The sequence below is a fragment of the Oncorhynchus masou genome, chromosome 28 (assembly GCF_036934945.1).
Source record: "Oncorhynchus masou masou isolate Uvic2021 chromosome 28, UVic_Omas_1.1, whole genome shotgun sequence".
Classification (NCBI taxonomy): domain Eukaryota; kingdom Metazoa; phylum Chordata; class Actinopteri; order Salmoniformes; family Salmonidae; genus Oncorhynchus; species Oncorhynchus masou.
Window position 1 is genome coordinate 18,605,466 of NC_088239.1, and position 17,060 is coordinate 18,622,525.

At 41.8% G+C, this 17,060-nt stretch overlaps 1 protein-coding gene across 1 annotated transcript in view; it reads left to right on the top strand.

The window, feature by feature from the left end:
- Positions 1-17,060, top strand: part of scn5lab (sodium channel, voltage gated, type V-like, alpha b) — a 279,945-nt gene that overhangs the window by 250,467 nt on the left and 12,418 nt on the right. The window contains exons 19-20 of the mRNA XM_064941469.1: positions 7,034-7,188; positions 14,753-14,926. Of these exons, the coding sequence (XP_064797541.1) occupies positions 7,034-7,188; positions 14,753-14,926 (329 nt within the window). The remainder of the gene's footprint in view (positions 1-7,033; positions 7,189-14,752; positions 14,927-17,060) is intronic.

Below are 17,060 nucleotides of genomic sequence, written 5' to 3' on the forward strand. Positions count from 1 at the left end.
AAATGAAAAATAAACCCTGTGTTATATTTTCATGCCAGCCAGGTAGTCTATACTCCTGTTGTAAATATAAGCAATGTGCTTAATATTAGGAAAGTTGAGAAATAAATATAGTAGGCCTAGCCTATAGAAAGCTCATGGGATCCTCCTCTTTTTATTAACGGCCATCACTCAGTTTTCTTCCGCATTTGCATAGTCTATAGAAATCTTGCGCAAGATGAGCTCTCATGAAGTATTTGATTAGATTCTTGAATACATTTGCATTGATGTCAGAGTGGTTAGAGGTACAATAGAAGTGCTGAGTACCAGGCAGGTAGCAAGGTTGGTAGGCTACCAATGAACAGCAGCATCAGAGCTTGGAGAAGGCTAATTACCGTGACTAAACGGTCATGTGGAATTTGACTGCCTTCATGACTTGTGACCCCCGGTGCAGCGGTAATATGGTCACCACAACAGCCCTACTCTGATCCCGCCATTACCGCAGGCTCTTAGTGACACAATGATTTATTACCAATCATATGATACTCACAGTAGGCTTCATCAGTCACTGTTTGTTTGCTAGATGTGGCCCCAAAAAAGACTACTTGGACATGGCAGCATGTGCGCCCTGGAAGGCCCAAAAGGGGAGTTATAAGGCGGGTGGTTCCAGCCATGAATGCTGATTGGCTGACAGCCATGGTATATCAGACATTATAAACTGGGTGGTTTGAGCCCTGAATACTGATGTGCTGACAGCGTGGTATATCAGACTGTATACCACACGTATGACAAAACATGTATATTTTATGCTCTAATTACTTTGGTAACCAGTTTATAATAGCAATAAAGCACCTCAGGGGTTTGTGGTATATGGCCAATATATCATGGCTAAGGGCCTTATAGTTTAAGTATACCACAGGTATGACAAAACATGTATTTTTACTCCTACTCCTATAATTACATTGGTAACCAGTCTATGATAGCTATAAGGCACTTCTATAAGGCACTGCATAGTTGAAGCATAGTTGAAGAGGCCATATTTACATGGCCGCATTTCACACATTTCTGGGTTGCGTAAGAAGGACAAAATGGCGGCGCTCCACCATAATACACTAAATAAATCAAATTAGATAAATCATGGAGCTAAGTGGGTCGTTCCATGAAAAGAGTGCCTTGTACAGTACGTCCCTTTGGTATTTTAATATGAAAAGCCTGTTATAATAAATGAAGTACACTTTAATATAGACCACATGGAGATTTCATTAAATGAAGAAAGACTTACGAAAGTGCAAAACTTCTGTGTTTTGACATGTCCCTCCATGCACTCTCTGTCACTTCTAGGAAGATTTTAACCCACTTAACCCAAAAATGTCTAAGTTTTCACTATCATTATCATGTCATTATATTATCACTATCATATAAGATCATCAGCAGACTCCATCACCATCATCTACCATACTCTGACCAGCTCTCTCCGCTCAAGCCATGAAATGACCTTCTCTATCTTTGTGGGACGCAGCTTTCAAAGACTTGTCTCATCAGCAGACTCCATCACCATCATCTACCATACTCTGACCTGTCATGATATACTTCTTGATTGTTTTTTTGCTCTTGAAGTGCTTTGAAATTCTATTAAAAAAGTGCCTTAGAAATGTAATGCATTATTATCATCATTGTAAAGCCCTAGTTATTTTGTTGCTTAGACAAAGTCATTTCTGAAGATTATTATTTACTTAGTGTCATTATCGTCAATCCTGTTATTAACAGGGTAACTTAATTTGGCACTTAATAGGCAATTACTATGGTATTTTTTTTACTTGACCTCTTGAAAGGGGAAAACTAGGTTTTTATAAAGTTGAACATGTGCTCTTTTTGACAGAATGAATAAATAAGGTGAAATCCCCCCCCAAAAATGTTACAACATACAATTCTCAAAAGGCACCGAATTGGTGGAACATCCCGTGTATTGGGACATTAAAGCAGCCTAACAATTCCTCTATCTTCTACACTCTTGGAAAAAAGGGTTCCAAAATGGTTCTGTGGCTGTCCCCATAAGATAAACATGTTTGGTTCCAGGTAGAACTCAGTTAAACAGGCAAAATGGTGATAGTTGTTGTTACTGTTGTTACTGCATCCGAATAGTGTGGGATTAAACCTTCGTACCTGACCCTGTTGAGTATTCAACTAAATAAGTTGGCTAAAGCGGAAAGAGTGACACCTAGGCTACATGTGATTTAGGTGAAAATTATGTAATGTCACCCACGGCAATACAGTATATTCCAATGCATCATCTTTCATTTTGATGGAATACTGTATGTAGACTAATTCGCAAACCTTTAATGTTTTTTTTTCTGTTTAAAGACAGTCCAGCTCTGTTGAGTGTAAACTATCAAGTTGACAACATAAAGGAGGCCATTTTATAAACTCAACAGCTTGGGCTGTTACCTCCCTGTTGAAAGAAACATGGAGCTCCTTAGGTTAAGGTTCAGCAGGGTTTCAGAGCTAGAGGAGGCAGCACTAGCACTGTAGTTTGGCCCCCCCCCGGGGGGTGCGTGCTCAGTCCCCTCCTGTGCTCCCTGTTCACCCAAGGCTGCATGGCCAGGCACGACTCCGTCACACATTTTGTTGTGTGACAGCCTGAATTAAAAATAGATAATTAAATAAATGTTCTTTCTCACCGATCTACACACAATAACACAATGAATAAGTGAAAACATGTTTTTAGAGATATTTTTGCAAATGTATTGAAAATCAAATACAGAAATATACTACATGACCAAAAGTATGTGGATACCTGCTCGTCGAACATCTCATTCCAAAATCATGGCCATTATTATGGAGTCGGTCCCCCCTTTGCTGCTATAACAGCCTCCACTCTTCTGGGGAAGGCTTTCCACTAGATGTTGGAACATTGTTGCAGGGACTTGCTTCCATTCAGCCACAAGAGCATTAGTGAGGTCGGGTGTTGAGCGATGTTGGGCATTTAGGTCTGGCTTGCAGTTGGTGTTCCAATTCATCCCAAATGTGTTTGATGGGGTTGATGTCAGGGCTCTGTGCAGGCCAGTCATGTTCTTCCACATCAATCTGGACAAACCATTTCTGTATGACCTTGCTTTGTGCACGAGGGCATTGTCAAGCTGAAACAGGAAATGGACTTCCCCAAACTGTTGCCACAAAGTTGGAAGCACAGAATTGTCTAGAATGTCATTGTATGCTGTAGCGTTTAAAAAAAACAGCCTCAGACCATTATTCCTCCTCCACAAAACTTTACAGTTGGCACTATGCATTGGGGCATGTAGCATTGTCCTGGCATCCGCCAAACCCTGATTCATCTGTTGGACTGCCAGATTGTGATGCGTGATTCATCACATCCAGAGAATGTGTTTCCACTGCTCCAGAGTCCAATGGCGGCAAGATTTACACCACTCCAGCCGACGCTTGGCATTGCGCATGGTGATCTTAGGCTTGTGTGCGGCTGCTCAGCCATGGAAACCCTTTCATGAAGCTCCCGATGAACAGTTATTGTGCTGACGTGGCTTCCAGAGGCAGTTTGAACTCGATAGTAAGTGTTGCAACCGAGGACAGATGATTTTTACAAGCTACAGACTAATTTAACAAGCTACGCGATTCAGCACTCGGCGGTCCCGTTCTGTGAGCTTGTGTGGTTTACACTTCACTATAACAGCACTTACAGTGACCGGGGCAGCTCTAGCAAGGCAGAAATTTGACGAACTGACTTGTCTGGAAAGGTGGCATTCCTAGGACGGTGCCACGTTGAATGTCACTGAGCTCTTCAGTAAAGCCATTCTACTGCCAATGTTTGTCTGTGGAGATTGCATGGATGTGTGCTCAATTTTATACTCCTGTCAGCAACGGGTGTGGCTGAAATAGCCAAATCCACTAATTTGAAGGGGTGTCCACATACTTTGTATATATAGTGTGTCTCATTCACACCCCTGAGTCAATACTTTGTAAAAGCACCTTTGGCAGCAATTACAGCTGTGAGTCTTTCTGCGTAATTCTCTAAGAGCTTTCCACACCTGGATTGTGCAACATTTGCCAATTATTATTTTTGAAAATTCTTCAAGCTCTGTCAGATTGGTTGTTGATCATTGCTAGACAACCATTTTCGGGTCTTACCATAGATTTTCAAGTAGATTTAAAACTGTAACTTTGCCACAACATTCACTGTCTTCTTGGTAAGCAACTCCCCTGTAGATTTGGCCTTGTGTTTTAGGTTATTGTCCTGCTGAAAGGTAAATTGATCTCCCAGTGTCTGGTGGAAAGCAGACTGAACCAGGTTTTTGCCTGTGTTTAGCTCCATTTCATTTATTTTTTATCCTAAAAAACTCCCCAGTCCTTAACCATTACAAGCATACTCATAACATGATGCAGCCACTACTATGCTTGAAAATATGGAATGGTACTCAGTAATGTGTTGTATTGGATTTGCCCCAAACAAAGTTAATTTGCTTGCAAATATGATGCATGTTTTGGAATATAAGCAACGGGGTTGAATACTTATTGACTGAAGACTTTTCAGCTTTAAAATTCGTATTAATTGGGAATATTTCAAAAATATATAATTCCACTTTGACATTATGGGGTATTGTGTGGAGGCCAGTGACAAAACATCTCAATGGGGGAAAAGTGAAGGGGAATACTTTCTGAAAGCACTGTACATGAGGACCCATGTTTACGTTTAAGGCGTTCACCTGAGGCAAGCTCATGTCACATTGGTTGTGTCAAGCTTCATCTCTCTTGCTCAGTGCCATGACTAATGTCTTCTCATGCAAAATGACCGCCAACCTAACAAACCAAAACTCTCTGGACTTGCCTAATGATCGTTTGAGGGACTAAATCAGGGAGGGACCCTTCATACACTCAGGGAAAAGGTAGCAGCATTTCAGCAAAGGCATTTTGCATTCTTTGTACTCTCAAAGAACCCAGAAATCTACATCCCATAGGAAATGCCTTTAATCCGAAGTCTAACTGTATATCGACAGGCCGATAAGTGTAAATGTATAGTCAATAGGGCCTCTTGATTTCTTCTTGACGGCCGTTATTAGCTTGGCAGATGTCGGCGCCAGGGGCGCTAAAATGTCCGCGGCTTCCAAGAAAGACCGTGAGAGCGTCGTTACAAATTGAGTTGCAAGTGGTCCGTTACCATAATCCCGTCATTATTAAGCTTACAGGCAATACATTAATTTGGATGGGGGGCTCAGATGACTGTACTGGAGGAGTCCGGGTCAACTCGGCGGACATTATGGGTCGTTGTCTCAAATGCGATTTCATAGCAGCCAGCCTGAGCCATTATTCTGGCTGGAAAGCTTTTAAAGAGTCATCGATACCAGGAATGTGTCGCTCCAAAACCACTGTAACGAACTTCAACTTCTTTTTCATCTGATGATGAGTAGGAAGGATCGGACCAAAATGCAGTGTTGTAAGTGTCCATGATAATTTATTATATCAGAACACGAGAAAATACAAAATAAAGTGAAGGAAAGAAATTAAAATCGAAACAGTTCTGTATGGTGAAAACACAGACACAGAAAACAACTACCCACAAACACCGGTGGGAACAGGCCACCTAAGTATGGTTCTCAATCAGAGACAACGATAGACAGCTGCCTCTGATTGGGAACCATACCAGGCCAAACACAGAAATACAAAACATAGAACAAAAACATAGAATGCCCACCCCAACTCACGCCCTGACCAAACCAAAAATAGAGACATACAAAAGGAACCAGGGTCTGGGTGGGCATTTCACCGCGGTGGCGGCTCTGGTGCGGGACGTAGACCCCACTCCACCTTAGTCTTGGCCCACGTATGTGGTGCCTCTGGAGTGGCGACCCTTGCCGCCGACCTCGGACTGGGGCCCCTTACCGTGGGCCCCAAATAGAAGGGAGACTCTGGTGGCGCCGGACAGGCAGCAGACTCTGGCGGCGCCGGAGTGAAGGGCCGTCCTGGCGGCTCCGGACTGACGGGTGGCTCTGGCGGCTCCAGACTGACGGGTGGCTCTGGCGGCTCCGGACTGACGGGTGGCTCTGGCAGCTCCGGACAGACGGGCGGCTCAGGCAGCTCCGGACAGACGGGAGAACCTGGAGGGAGGAAACGGAGAGACAGCCTGGTGTGTGGGGCTGCCACAGGACCCACCCGGCTGGGGAGACCTACAAGAGGCCTGGTGCGTGGAGGAGGCACCGGATAGACCGGGCTGTGGAGGAGCATTGGAGCTCTGGTGCGCAGCCTTGGCACCACTCCTCCAGGTTGGATGACCACTTTAGCCCGGTCTTTCCAGAGTGCAGGTACAGGTTGAACCGAGCTGTGGGGGAGCACTGGAGATCTGGTGCATACCATTCGCACCTCTCCCTTAGGCTCAATGCCCACAATCGCCCAGAACGGGAAGAGCGCAGGCATAGGGTGAACTGCACCCTCCCAGCGCCCCGGAGACACAGCACTCAGAGCCAGCGCAGGATACACTGGGCCGAAACGGCATACCGTATCTTAAAGTAACTGTCCAGTGTTTCCAGATTTCTATGAAATATGGCCTAGAAATAATTCATTATTAGAAATGAAATATTTTTCCTTCCTGAAAATTGTAATTAAGTATGTTAAACAAACTTTTCTGTATTTGAATGGTGTGGAAGTACCACAACAACAGAATGGTGTGGGCGTATAACGGTAATAAAAAAATATTCAGTAGACCGCTGATTGGACAGCTCAGCCAATGAGCCAACATGACATCATGATTTATGAGGAAATAGCATTTACTCATAGTTTATTTTTTATTTTTGTGTGTTTTTCTTAAACTGTTTCTTCTCCAATTTATGCTTTGGTCACAAATATGAGTATAGGATTGGTCAACAACATTATTTAATTGTGAGTTAACAGAATATAACAGATTTTCACTGGACAATTAATTTAAATGCATCTGGAAAATGTTGGCCTTCAATACAAATTTGAAGAAAGAGATATGATGTGTCACAACACTTGTCATTAACTAGAATTTTAAATCTCTCTTTAAAACATAGATTTTTCTCTCTATCTCCCCCAGTGTGCGTACGCCATTTCCAGTGCTGTGATATCCAAACCACGGAGGGCCTGGGCCAGGCTTGGTGGCGGTTAAGGAAGACCTGCTTTCAGATCGTGGAGCACAGCTGGTTCGAGTCCTTCATCATATTCATGATCCTGCTGAGCAGCGGTGCTCTGGTGAGCAGTGTGCATGCTGGGTAGGGGTTGTGTGGGAGTGGCACCGGGCGCTTTGCTCTGCCTGCTAACTGGTTAATCTGCCAGGGAGAGAAACCGGGGAAGAGGTTGGCACAGAGCAGTCTGACACGGACGGCTACTGTAATATGGTAGAGGTCTCAGGCTGTGTGAGATGTTTGTTACCAATGTTCCCTCTAAACAGCGCGCAGCTCCCCTCAGACTGCAGCGCAGAAGAAATATGAGCCAACGCAGATAAGCACGAAATTTAACTTCACCCAACTTTCTACAGTTTTCTCCTTTAGTTAACACTATTAACGTTTCGCTCTACTGTGAGAATTATAATCGAATCAACGTAATATTAGACACTTTCAATGTAATATACCGAAACAAAACTAACTATGCAATATCTACAGTGAGGGAAAAAGTATTTGATCCCCTACTGATTTTGTACATTTGCCCACTGACAAAGAAATTATCAATGATCTATAATTGTAATGGTAGGTTTATTTGAACAGTGAGAGACAGAATCCTGAAATCCTGAAAAACGCATGTCAAAAATGTTATAAATTGATTTGCATTTTAGGGAAATAAGTATTTGACCCCTCTGCAAAACATGACTTAGTACTTGGTGGCAAAATCCTTGTTGGCAATCACAGAGGTCAGATGTTTCTTGTAGTTGGCCACCAGGTTTGCACACATCTCAGGAGGGATTTTGTCCCACTCCTCTTTGAAGATCTTCTCCAAGTCATTAAGGTTTCGAGGCTGACGTTTGGCAACTCGAACCTTCAGCTCCCTCCACAGATTTTCTATTGGATTAAGGTCTGGAGACTGGCTAGGCCACTCCAGGACCTTAATGTGCTTCTTCTTGAGCCACTCCTTTGTTGCCTTGGCCGTGTGTTTTGGGTCATTGTCATGCTGGAATACCCATCCACAACTAATTTTCAATGCCCTGGCTGAGGAAAGGACATTCTCACCCAAGGTTAGACAGTACATGGCCCCGTCCATCGTCAGTTTGATGCGGTGAAGTTGTCCTGTCCCCTTAGCAGAAAAACACCCCCACAGCTTAATGTTTCCACCTCCATTTTTGACGGTGGAGATGGTGTTCTTGGGGTCATAGGCAGCATTCCTCCTCCTCCAAACACGGCGAGTTGAGTTGATGCCAAAGAGCTCCATGTTGGTCTCATCTGAGCACAACACTTTCACCCAGTTGTCCTCTGAATCATTCAGATGTTCATTGGCAAACTTCAGACAGGCATATGTGCTTTCTTGAGCAGGGAGACCTTGCTGGCGCTGCAGGATTTCAGTCCTTCACATCGTAGTGTGTTACCAATTGTTTTCTTGGTGACTGTGGTCCCAGCTGCCTTTAGATGATTGACAAGATCCTTCTGTGTAGTTCTGGGCTGATTCCTCACCATTCTCATGATCATTGCAACTCCACAAGGTGAGATCTTGCATGGAGCCCCAGGCCGAGGGAGATTGACAGTTCTTTTGTGTTTATTCCATTTGCCACCAACTGTTGTCACCAACTCACCAAGCTGCTTGGCGATGGTCTTGTAGCCCATTCCAGCCTTGTGTAGGTCTACAATCTTGTCCCTGACATCCTTGGAGAGCTCTTTGGTCTTGGCCATGGTGGAGAGTTTGGAATCTGATTGATTGCTTCTGTGGACAGGTGTCTTTTATACAGGTAACAAGCTGTGATTAGGAGCACTGCCTTTAAGTGTGCTTCTAATCTCAGCCTGTTACATGTATAAAAGACACCTGGGAGCCAGAAATCTTTCTGCTTGAGAGGGGGCCAAATACTTATTCCCTCATTTTCCTCATTAAAATGCACATTTTTGACATGCGTTTTCCTGGATTTTGTTGATGTTATTCTGTTTCTCACTGTTCAAATAAACCTACAATTAAAATGATAGATGGATCACTTCTTTGTCAGTGGGGAAACGTACAAAATTAGCAGAAAATTATTTCAGGCAGAGCGCATTGGAGTAGGATTCTAATGCATTGACAGTCAAGACTCAGGCCTGTACTCTACACTGACTGGTGCGGCATAGCCCGACAGAGCTGCAGTAGGCTTATATGTAAAGCCCCACCTGTTTTGAGCTAACATATATACAGTGGGGCAAAAAAGTATTTAGTCAGCCACCAATTGTGCAAGTTCTCCCACTTAAAAAGATGAGAGAGGCCTGTATGTAATTTCCATCATAGGTACACTTCAACTATGACAGACAAAATGAGAAAAAAAATCCAGAAAATCACATTGTAGGATTTTTTATGAATTTATTTGCAAATTATGGTGGAAAACAAATAACAAAAGTTTATCTCAATACTTTGTTATATACCCTTTGTTGGCAATGACAGAGGTCAAACGTTTTCTGTAAGTCTTCACAAGGTTTTCACACACTGTTGCTGGTATTTTGGCCCATTCCTCCATGCAGATCTCCTCCTCTAAATTTCAATCTCTCGATGTGCAAAACTGATAGGGACACACCCCAAGCGACTTACAGAGATTGAAATCAGACCACTGATTCTTCACAAAAAAATACAGTTTTATATCTTTATGTTTGAAGCCTGAAATGTGGCAAAAGGTTGCAAAGTTCAAGGGGGCCGAATACTTTCGCAAGGCACTGTATATATATATATATATATATATATATATATATCTATATATATATATATATATATATATATATATATATATATATACTAATATATATATATTATATTAGCTACCATTCAAAAGTTTGGGGTCACTTAGAAATGTCCTTGTTTTGAAAGAAAATCTATTTTTTTGTCCATTAAAATATATAATTGATCAGAAATACAGTGTAGACATTGTTAATGTTGTAAATTACTATTGTAGCTGGAAATGGCTGATATTCAATGGAACATCTACATTATCAGCCACCATCAGTCCTATGTTCCAATGGCACGTTGTGTTAGCTAATCCATGTTTATCATTTTAAAAGGTTAATTGATCATTAAAAAACCCTTTTGCAATTATGTTAGCAACGCTGAAAACTCTAGTTCTGATTAAAGAAGCAATAAAACTGGCCTTCTTTAGACTGGTTGAGTATCTGGAGCATCGGCATTTGTGGGTTCGATTAAGAAAGAACTTTCTTCTGAAACTCGTCAGTCTATTCTTGTTCTGAGAAATTAGAAATTGCCAAGAAACTGAAGATCTCGTACGACGCTGTGTGCTACTCCCTTCACAGAACAGCGCAAACTGGCTCTAACCAGAATAGAAAGAGGAGTGGGTGGCCCCGGTGCACAACTTAGAAAGACGACATTAGAAAGTACATTAGAGTGTCTAGTTTGAGAAACAAATGCCTCACAAGTCCTCAACTGGCAGCTTCATTAAATAGTACCCACAAAACACCAGTCTCAACGTCAACAGTGAAGAGGCGACTCCGGAATGCTGGCCTTCTAGGCAGAGTTGCAAAGAAAAAGCCATATCTCAGACTGGCCAATAAAAAGAAAAGATTAAAGAACACAGACACTGGACAGAGAAACTCTGCCTAGAAGGTCAGCATCCCTCTTCACTGTTGACATTGAGACTGGTGTTTTGCGGGCACTACTATTATACTTTCAAAATCTTAGCTAGTAAGCTAGACAAGCAGTCATCATCATGAATCAAGTTGACAATCTACTGGCAATTCCTTTTCAATCCTTGTCATATGAAGAGAAATTATAGATAAAACATATCGGTGCTCATCGGCCATAAACATTACACAACAAGTTGGAAATCCAAATTCAACAATGAGTGGTTTGGAAGGAATCAGAGGCTAACTGCAAGCATTGCAAAGCAATTGCTAGCTTACTATTCAGGGGAGTGGGTGTGTGGTCCAAGTCTGGGTTTAAGGGTCTCTTTTCCAAGGTCAAAGGATAAACATTCAACACCATGGGCCAGAAAAGGTTGAATACATTGGCCATGCTGTCAATCCAGCATGACTTTTGCCGCATTCAAAACCAATGGAAACTTGGTACTGGGAAATCTTAGACTTCAGTGAGTTCAAGACAACTGGGAACTCTGAAAGAAATGAGCACCGACTGGGAAAATATTTTTTTCAGAGTTCTCATTTGTCTTGAAAGCACAATAAATCCAGAGAATGACAGACTTTGATGACAAAATTTGGACCACCGCGCTACCTTCCTGTTCAAGTGAGCACAGCACAAGGTGAGTCCAAAAATATCTTGTATGCGGCAGCATAAATTATGTAATTTGCCAGGGAGATATGTATACCTAAATAGTAGCCTATTTTCCACACTCATAATTTGGTCCCTTTCCCCCTCCAAACTTAGCCTACTGTTATGACTTGGTGTTGCACATGTAACCTATAGCCTATTTTAGACAAATGTTATTATTGAATATTGTAAGAGCTTTCATTGTCTGCTTATATGCCCACTTTATTTATCCAACGGTTTTGACTTGCTATACAGGGAGAATACTGTAAGAATGGCCCATGTTCTGAATTCTGTTGTAAATTTTAAAAGTTCTGAACAAATAGTTATAATGACTACATCAGTCCTATCTCGCTCATTAATATCTTAATCAAAATTACGGATTGCCTCTCTCTTCGTCATCCCCTTATGCCATAGTTTGTACATCTCTATTTTCAGTAGAAACCACATTTGTGTAAGCAAGTCAGCCATATCAGATTAGTTTTTTAAAGGCCGTAAATGAGGCTGAATGAACTGTTTCACTGCCAGACAAGGCTCCGCTGATAGTCAGGTGCATCGGTGGTAAAGGTTCACTCCATTGTGCTGAAAATAAAGCTCTGGTGTTGGGACAGCTTTATGTAGGCCCTAACAGTTTGTGGGCACTATTATAGTGCAATGAATGTATTGTTAAGTGTTGGGTGTCTTTTTCTACCTTTTATTTTACTAGGCAAGTCAGTTAAGAACAAATTCTTATTTACAATGACGGCCAACCCCGGCCAAACCTAGACAACGCTGGGCCAATTGTGCACATGCCCTATGAGACTCCCAATCACGGCCAGATGTGATACAGCCTGAATTTGAACCAGGGACAGTAGTGATGCCTCTTGCACTGAGGCATTACATTATGAGATGCAGTGCCTTAGCCTAATGCGCTAATGCTGGCATGCATCTAACAAATGTTTTGGAGCTTTCCCCACGCTAAAATCGCCACTGGTTGCTTCCTACAAGAGCACAACATGTGTGCAATTCTAGCAATCTTTGAAAAGTGATTCAGGTAAAGTTTTTTTATGTCTTAAAGAGAAAGTGCTGTATTTTGAGACATCTTGAATAAGCTAAGCTAGCGAATAGGCAGAGCATAGTCTGATTCTCTGTAATAATGGAATGGTAATAATAATTTATTTTGGAAAGTGGTTTCTTGCATCAAACACAACATTTTCAGTCACCTCTTTGTCTGAGTGGACAAACAGGTTAATGTCAAGTCCTGCATGTTTTTTCTTCTTCAAAAGGCTCATGGAATGTAGGCATTGAACACCACACATTGGTTGCTACATTGGTTGCTACATTGGTTGTAGGCTGAATGAACAGCTATCTATGTTAAAATGTTATGGTAGGCCTACATAATGATCAGATAGCCACAGTAGCCTACTTGGGCACCATTAAAACTGTAATTTAAAGTTGGTACAGCATCAGTGTTCACAGTAAATGCGAGCCAGAAGTAACACATCATTTTCACATTATTCAAGCTTGCGGTCCGCAGACCTGAACTTAGTTCAGTGACAAAAAAAATGTGAAGGAACATTGTTTGTTACTCTTCTTTTTTTTTGCTCTTTCTCTCCACAGTCATTGATTTACTCTATGATCGAAGCTATTAAATAAGATAATAATAAGATAATCTCATCAAAAAGAAGGTCAGCCAATAAACTTTGTACCAAAAAAAGAATAGTCACAAAGTCCCATATTTGATGACGGGTGGATGCTAACATGGATGGCCGACTCTTGATCAGCGTGTGTGATGTGCTAACCTTGGTCTTAGGTTGTAATAACAGTAACGGGTGTTTTGTGCATGAGCCCTCATACACTGTTTCCCAGAGAGCACCCGACAACCCTCCAAGGACTAACACTAACAGCATTTGTTCCAGGGTGCAGCTCACAAACAAGGTCAGTGACTCCTTCACCTGCTATTACAATCTAACACCAAGGTTGGCAGGCATGAAATGCCCAACATGGTAGAATTAGCTGATAATTTAAAGCAGGCGAAATTGAATATATACAGTGTATATAAGACAAAATTGTGGTGTATATGAAAACATTGAATATAAAGTTTCTATTGCAATAAATTGGACACACAGAATCAAGGAATGATTGGTTGAGGTGCAGCTTTTCTTTGCCTCTGCCCGGGCCCTCCTTCTTCTTCTTCTTCCTCCTCAGTGATGTAGTGCATGAGCAGATGTGCAGCTGAGGGGAGTCAGGTCAATGATTGGTCAAGCCTTCTCAGCTCTCCTCCTAATTAGCAGCGGATTGGTCGGAGCCCAAACCTCAGCTGTTTCTACCAGTGCCGGCCTCTCCCCTCCACCCTGGCCCTAGCCCATACTGCAACCATCCTCCTACTCCTCCCGCTCCATCTCTGTCCAAGCAGATTGTTGTTTCTCCTGGGTATTACCCGGTCTGTGCCCGTGTGACGTAAATGTAGGGCGCCTGGTAGCCGAGCTCACGAGAGCAGAGCAAACAGTTTCCAATGATGACGCGTCAAGCTGGATAGGGCTCTTGTTCAGCAAAATCCCTCCATTTTGTTTGTTTGTTTGTTTGTTGTTTTCCCCTCTCTGAAAGCACTTCCCTTCTTTTACAGAAAAGCATGCAGAGGCATATTCTGTATAAAGTATGTTAGTCATTATAATATAAAGAATAGCCACACACTGATGAATGCTCCTGTTGTTTTATTGTGCAACGTGTGTCTATATGACAAAGTCTAATTAATGACACACCTTGTATCACCTGCTTATGTTGAAACTATAAATATCACTGCATTTCTCATGTGGAATAAGCCTGACAAAGACCTTTTGGGTTGAAACATTGTACAAAAACAACAGGGGCATTCATCAGTGTGTGAGTATCTATTATTTCAAGAGTTTATTTTGTACCCAGCACCTGCAAGTCATTGGATGTGAGTACACGATGTTTGAAATTAGTCATTATACATTACTAGACATTTTAGAGGTCAAAGTCCCTCATTCGTGAAATGTTATTATAAGCAAAATGCCCTGTTTTCATCCAACTTTATTATCGGGGTAATATTTATAATAACTGTGATGCAAACATTGCAGCATTATTATATACTGTAGCATATAAACATACCCTTTTTCCCAATTGTAAAATGAAATTACTGAAAGGGTTTTTGGACAATAATGTGTAGACTTCCCTCATGGGTGCATACTGTCCAGTGGTCAGAATGAGACACTGCTGCATAGTCAGTAAGTATGTCATCGTGATACTGCATACATATTGCTACGTACAATTGATTGCCGAGTGAATATGAGTCTAGGGGCGTTCCACTGTATTACAACATGAGACTAATTTACTATTTAAAAAGCAGTCCCGAATCATTACTCGTCTCTCTTGTATCTTTCACAAGGCCTTTGAGGACATCTACATTGAACAAAGAAAAGTGATCAAAATGGTGCTGGAGTACGCCGACAAGATCTTCACCTACATTTTCATCCTGGAGATGCTCCTCAAGTGGATTGCCTACGGATTCAAGAAGTACTTCACTAACTATTGGTGCTGGCTGGATTTCCTGATTGTGGATGTAAGTACAACGTTTATTTCCAACCCCTCAGACATGATGATGAGATGATAATGTCATTTGCTCAAGCAGCGGCCCACTTCACTTGATTGTGTTGTATAATCTGTCCAGGCATTATCAATCGAGCTTGATCAGTTTGTCGTGTGTAATCTGTCCAGGCATTATCAATCGAGCTTGATCTGTTTGTCGAGTGTATTCTGAAATCCCTGAATTTGTTTTGAGACATGGACCATGTGGAATCCTGATGTGCCTTTGTTTTACTTTGTCAATAATAGTTTTACAAAACATTGAACATTATTGAGCCACTTCACTTTCTGGGTGATTTAGCTGTCTTGCCAGACAGGATGCTCAATGGAGATTCTTGTCCGGGAAAAGGCTTCATCTGTGTGCTGGAAACCGTTTCATAATGTAAAGTATACTGGTAGATACTGTCTTGGCAGGACTAGATGAATTCTCACCCGACCTACTGCGGTTCTCAAAAATTCTTTGTCCAAACAGCACAACCCTGAAGCGAGTTTAGCGACCCACAAAGCCCTGAGTTTATACGTCACTTATTTACATGTTGTTTGTTACCACTATCCTCAGGGAGAAACATGAGAGGTGAGTTCACGTCAGTAGTTTGGACATATTGGTCTGTGGCAGAGAATCTTTGGGCAGAGAGAGAGGCTTGAGCAATTAGTGTTTGCTCTCTGCACACAGACATACCACACAAAGGGAGGGAGAGAGTGTGGACAGGGAAGCGGGGGAGGGAAGAAAATGAAATAGAGGGAGGGAGGGAGAGAGAGCTGACTAGACAGATGTAAACAGCAGTTTCTCCCCGGGAAATGTCTCCCGCATGGCTTCATGTTTTATCATTGCCATGAAAACTGCCCAGTCAATACATATTCCCCATACATAGCTAGTTGGGTCTATTTAAATTGATAGATTATATCTTAATGTGTCTTTGTTTTGGATTTGCAACAGAAGTTGTTCTATTTAATTTGCCATGTTGTCCTGTGTTTCTTCAGGGCGATACATTGCCTTTTCTTCATGTAAATGTGAGATGAAGTGAATTGAAAAGCTGGCATTCAAGAAAATGGCATTCAAAATGATGTCTTCCTATTGTCCAGCAAAATAATGCCGACATGCTGTATACAGGTGTACTATCTTAATTTGACCAGTTTTTCACAACAGGAAACAATTTATGTGGATTTAAATTAATATAAATTTTTGTAGGGGTTGATACATGTTTAGTTAGAACAAATAAAGTCTGACATTTAAAGTGGAAATTATATGTTTTAGAAGCCTTTTTAAAACTCACTACATGTTTAACATTTCCTGAATTGCAGGAAAGTTCTCCTGCAACAGAGGGATCAAATTGAGATCCTACATCTGTATAGTTCCCTCCTGAGTGAAGTGATTCAATATTCTAAATTGCTGATAAAAATGTGACAAGTGAAGGGGGAATCCCATTGTGTACATGCGCTCGCTGATTCTTTTGAAAGCCTCCTCAACAAAGTGTTTTAATGCATCCTAAAATAGTATGTGTAATGCCAAAAGATCTCCAAGTGCTGAAGTACCAAACCCCTTTAGCAAGAGGATAACGAATGAGTTCATCCCCGTTATCTCAGTGTGCTCTACAGTTCATGTTCAACAAATGATTACAAGTGTTTTCTTACACTCCGAGGCATAAAAGCTCAAAAAGACCCTGCTCTTGAATCGGTGATTCATTAAAACAACATGACGAAGTCTGTGAACCTTTGACAATATTATTTATCTGATTGTGATATTAATCTCATATAGTGTCTGGAGGGCAGTTGAATATGAAGTTGTGAGGGGTTTTGGGGGGCTAAAAGTTTGCTCCATGCAACGTTTGCTGGTGTAGAAACCTGTGTGTATTTAATAAGTCTGTACTGTATATTCATTTACAAGTAAATAAGCAAGTAAGTAAGTAAATAAGTAAGTATCTGTTTTCACTGAATTAACTATAATTTGATTCACACAGATATCAGTGATTGGCCTGTTGGCCAGTGCCGTCAATATAGAGCAAATTGGCACCATGCGAGTTCTCAGGACCCTGCGAGCATTGCGCCCGCTGAGAGCGGTGGCCCGCTTTGCCGGCATAAGGGTAAGGCCTGATTTGACTGCTGACCACCGC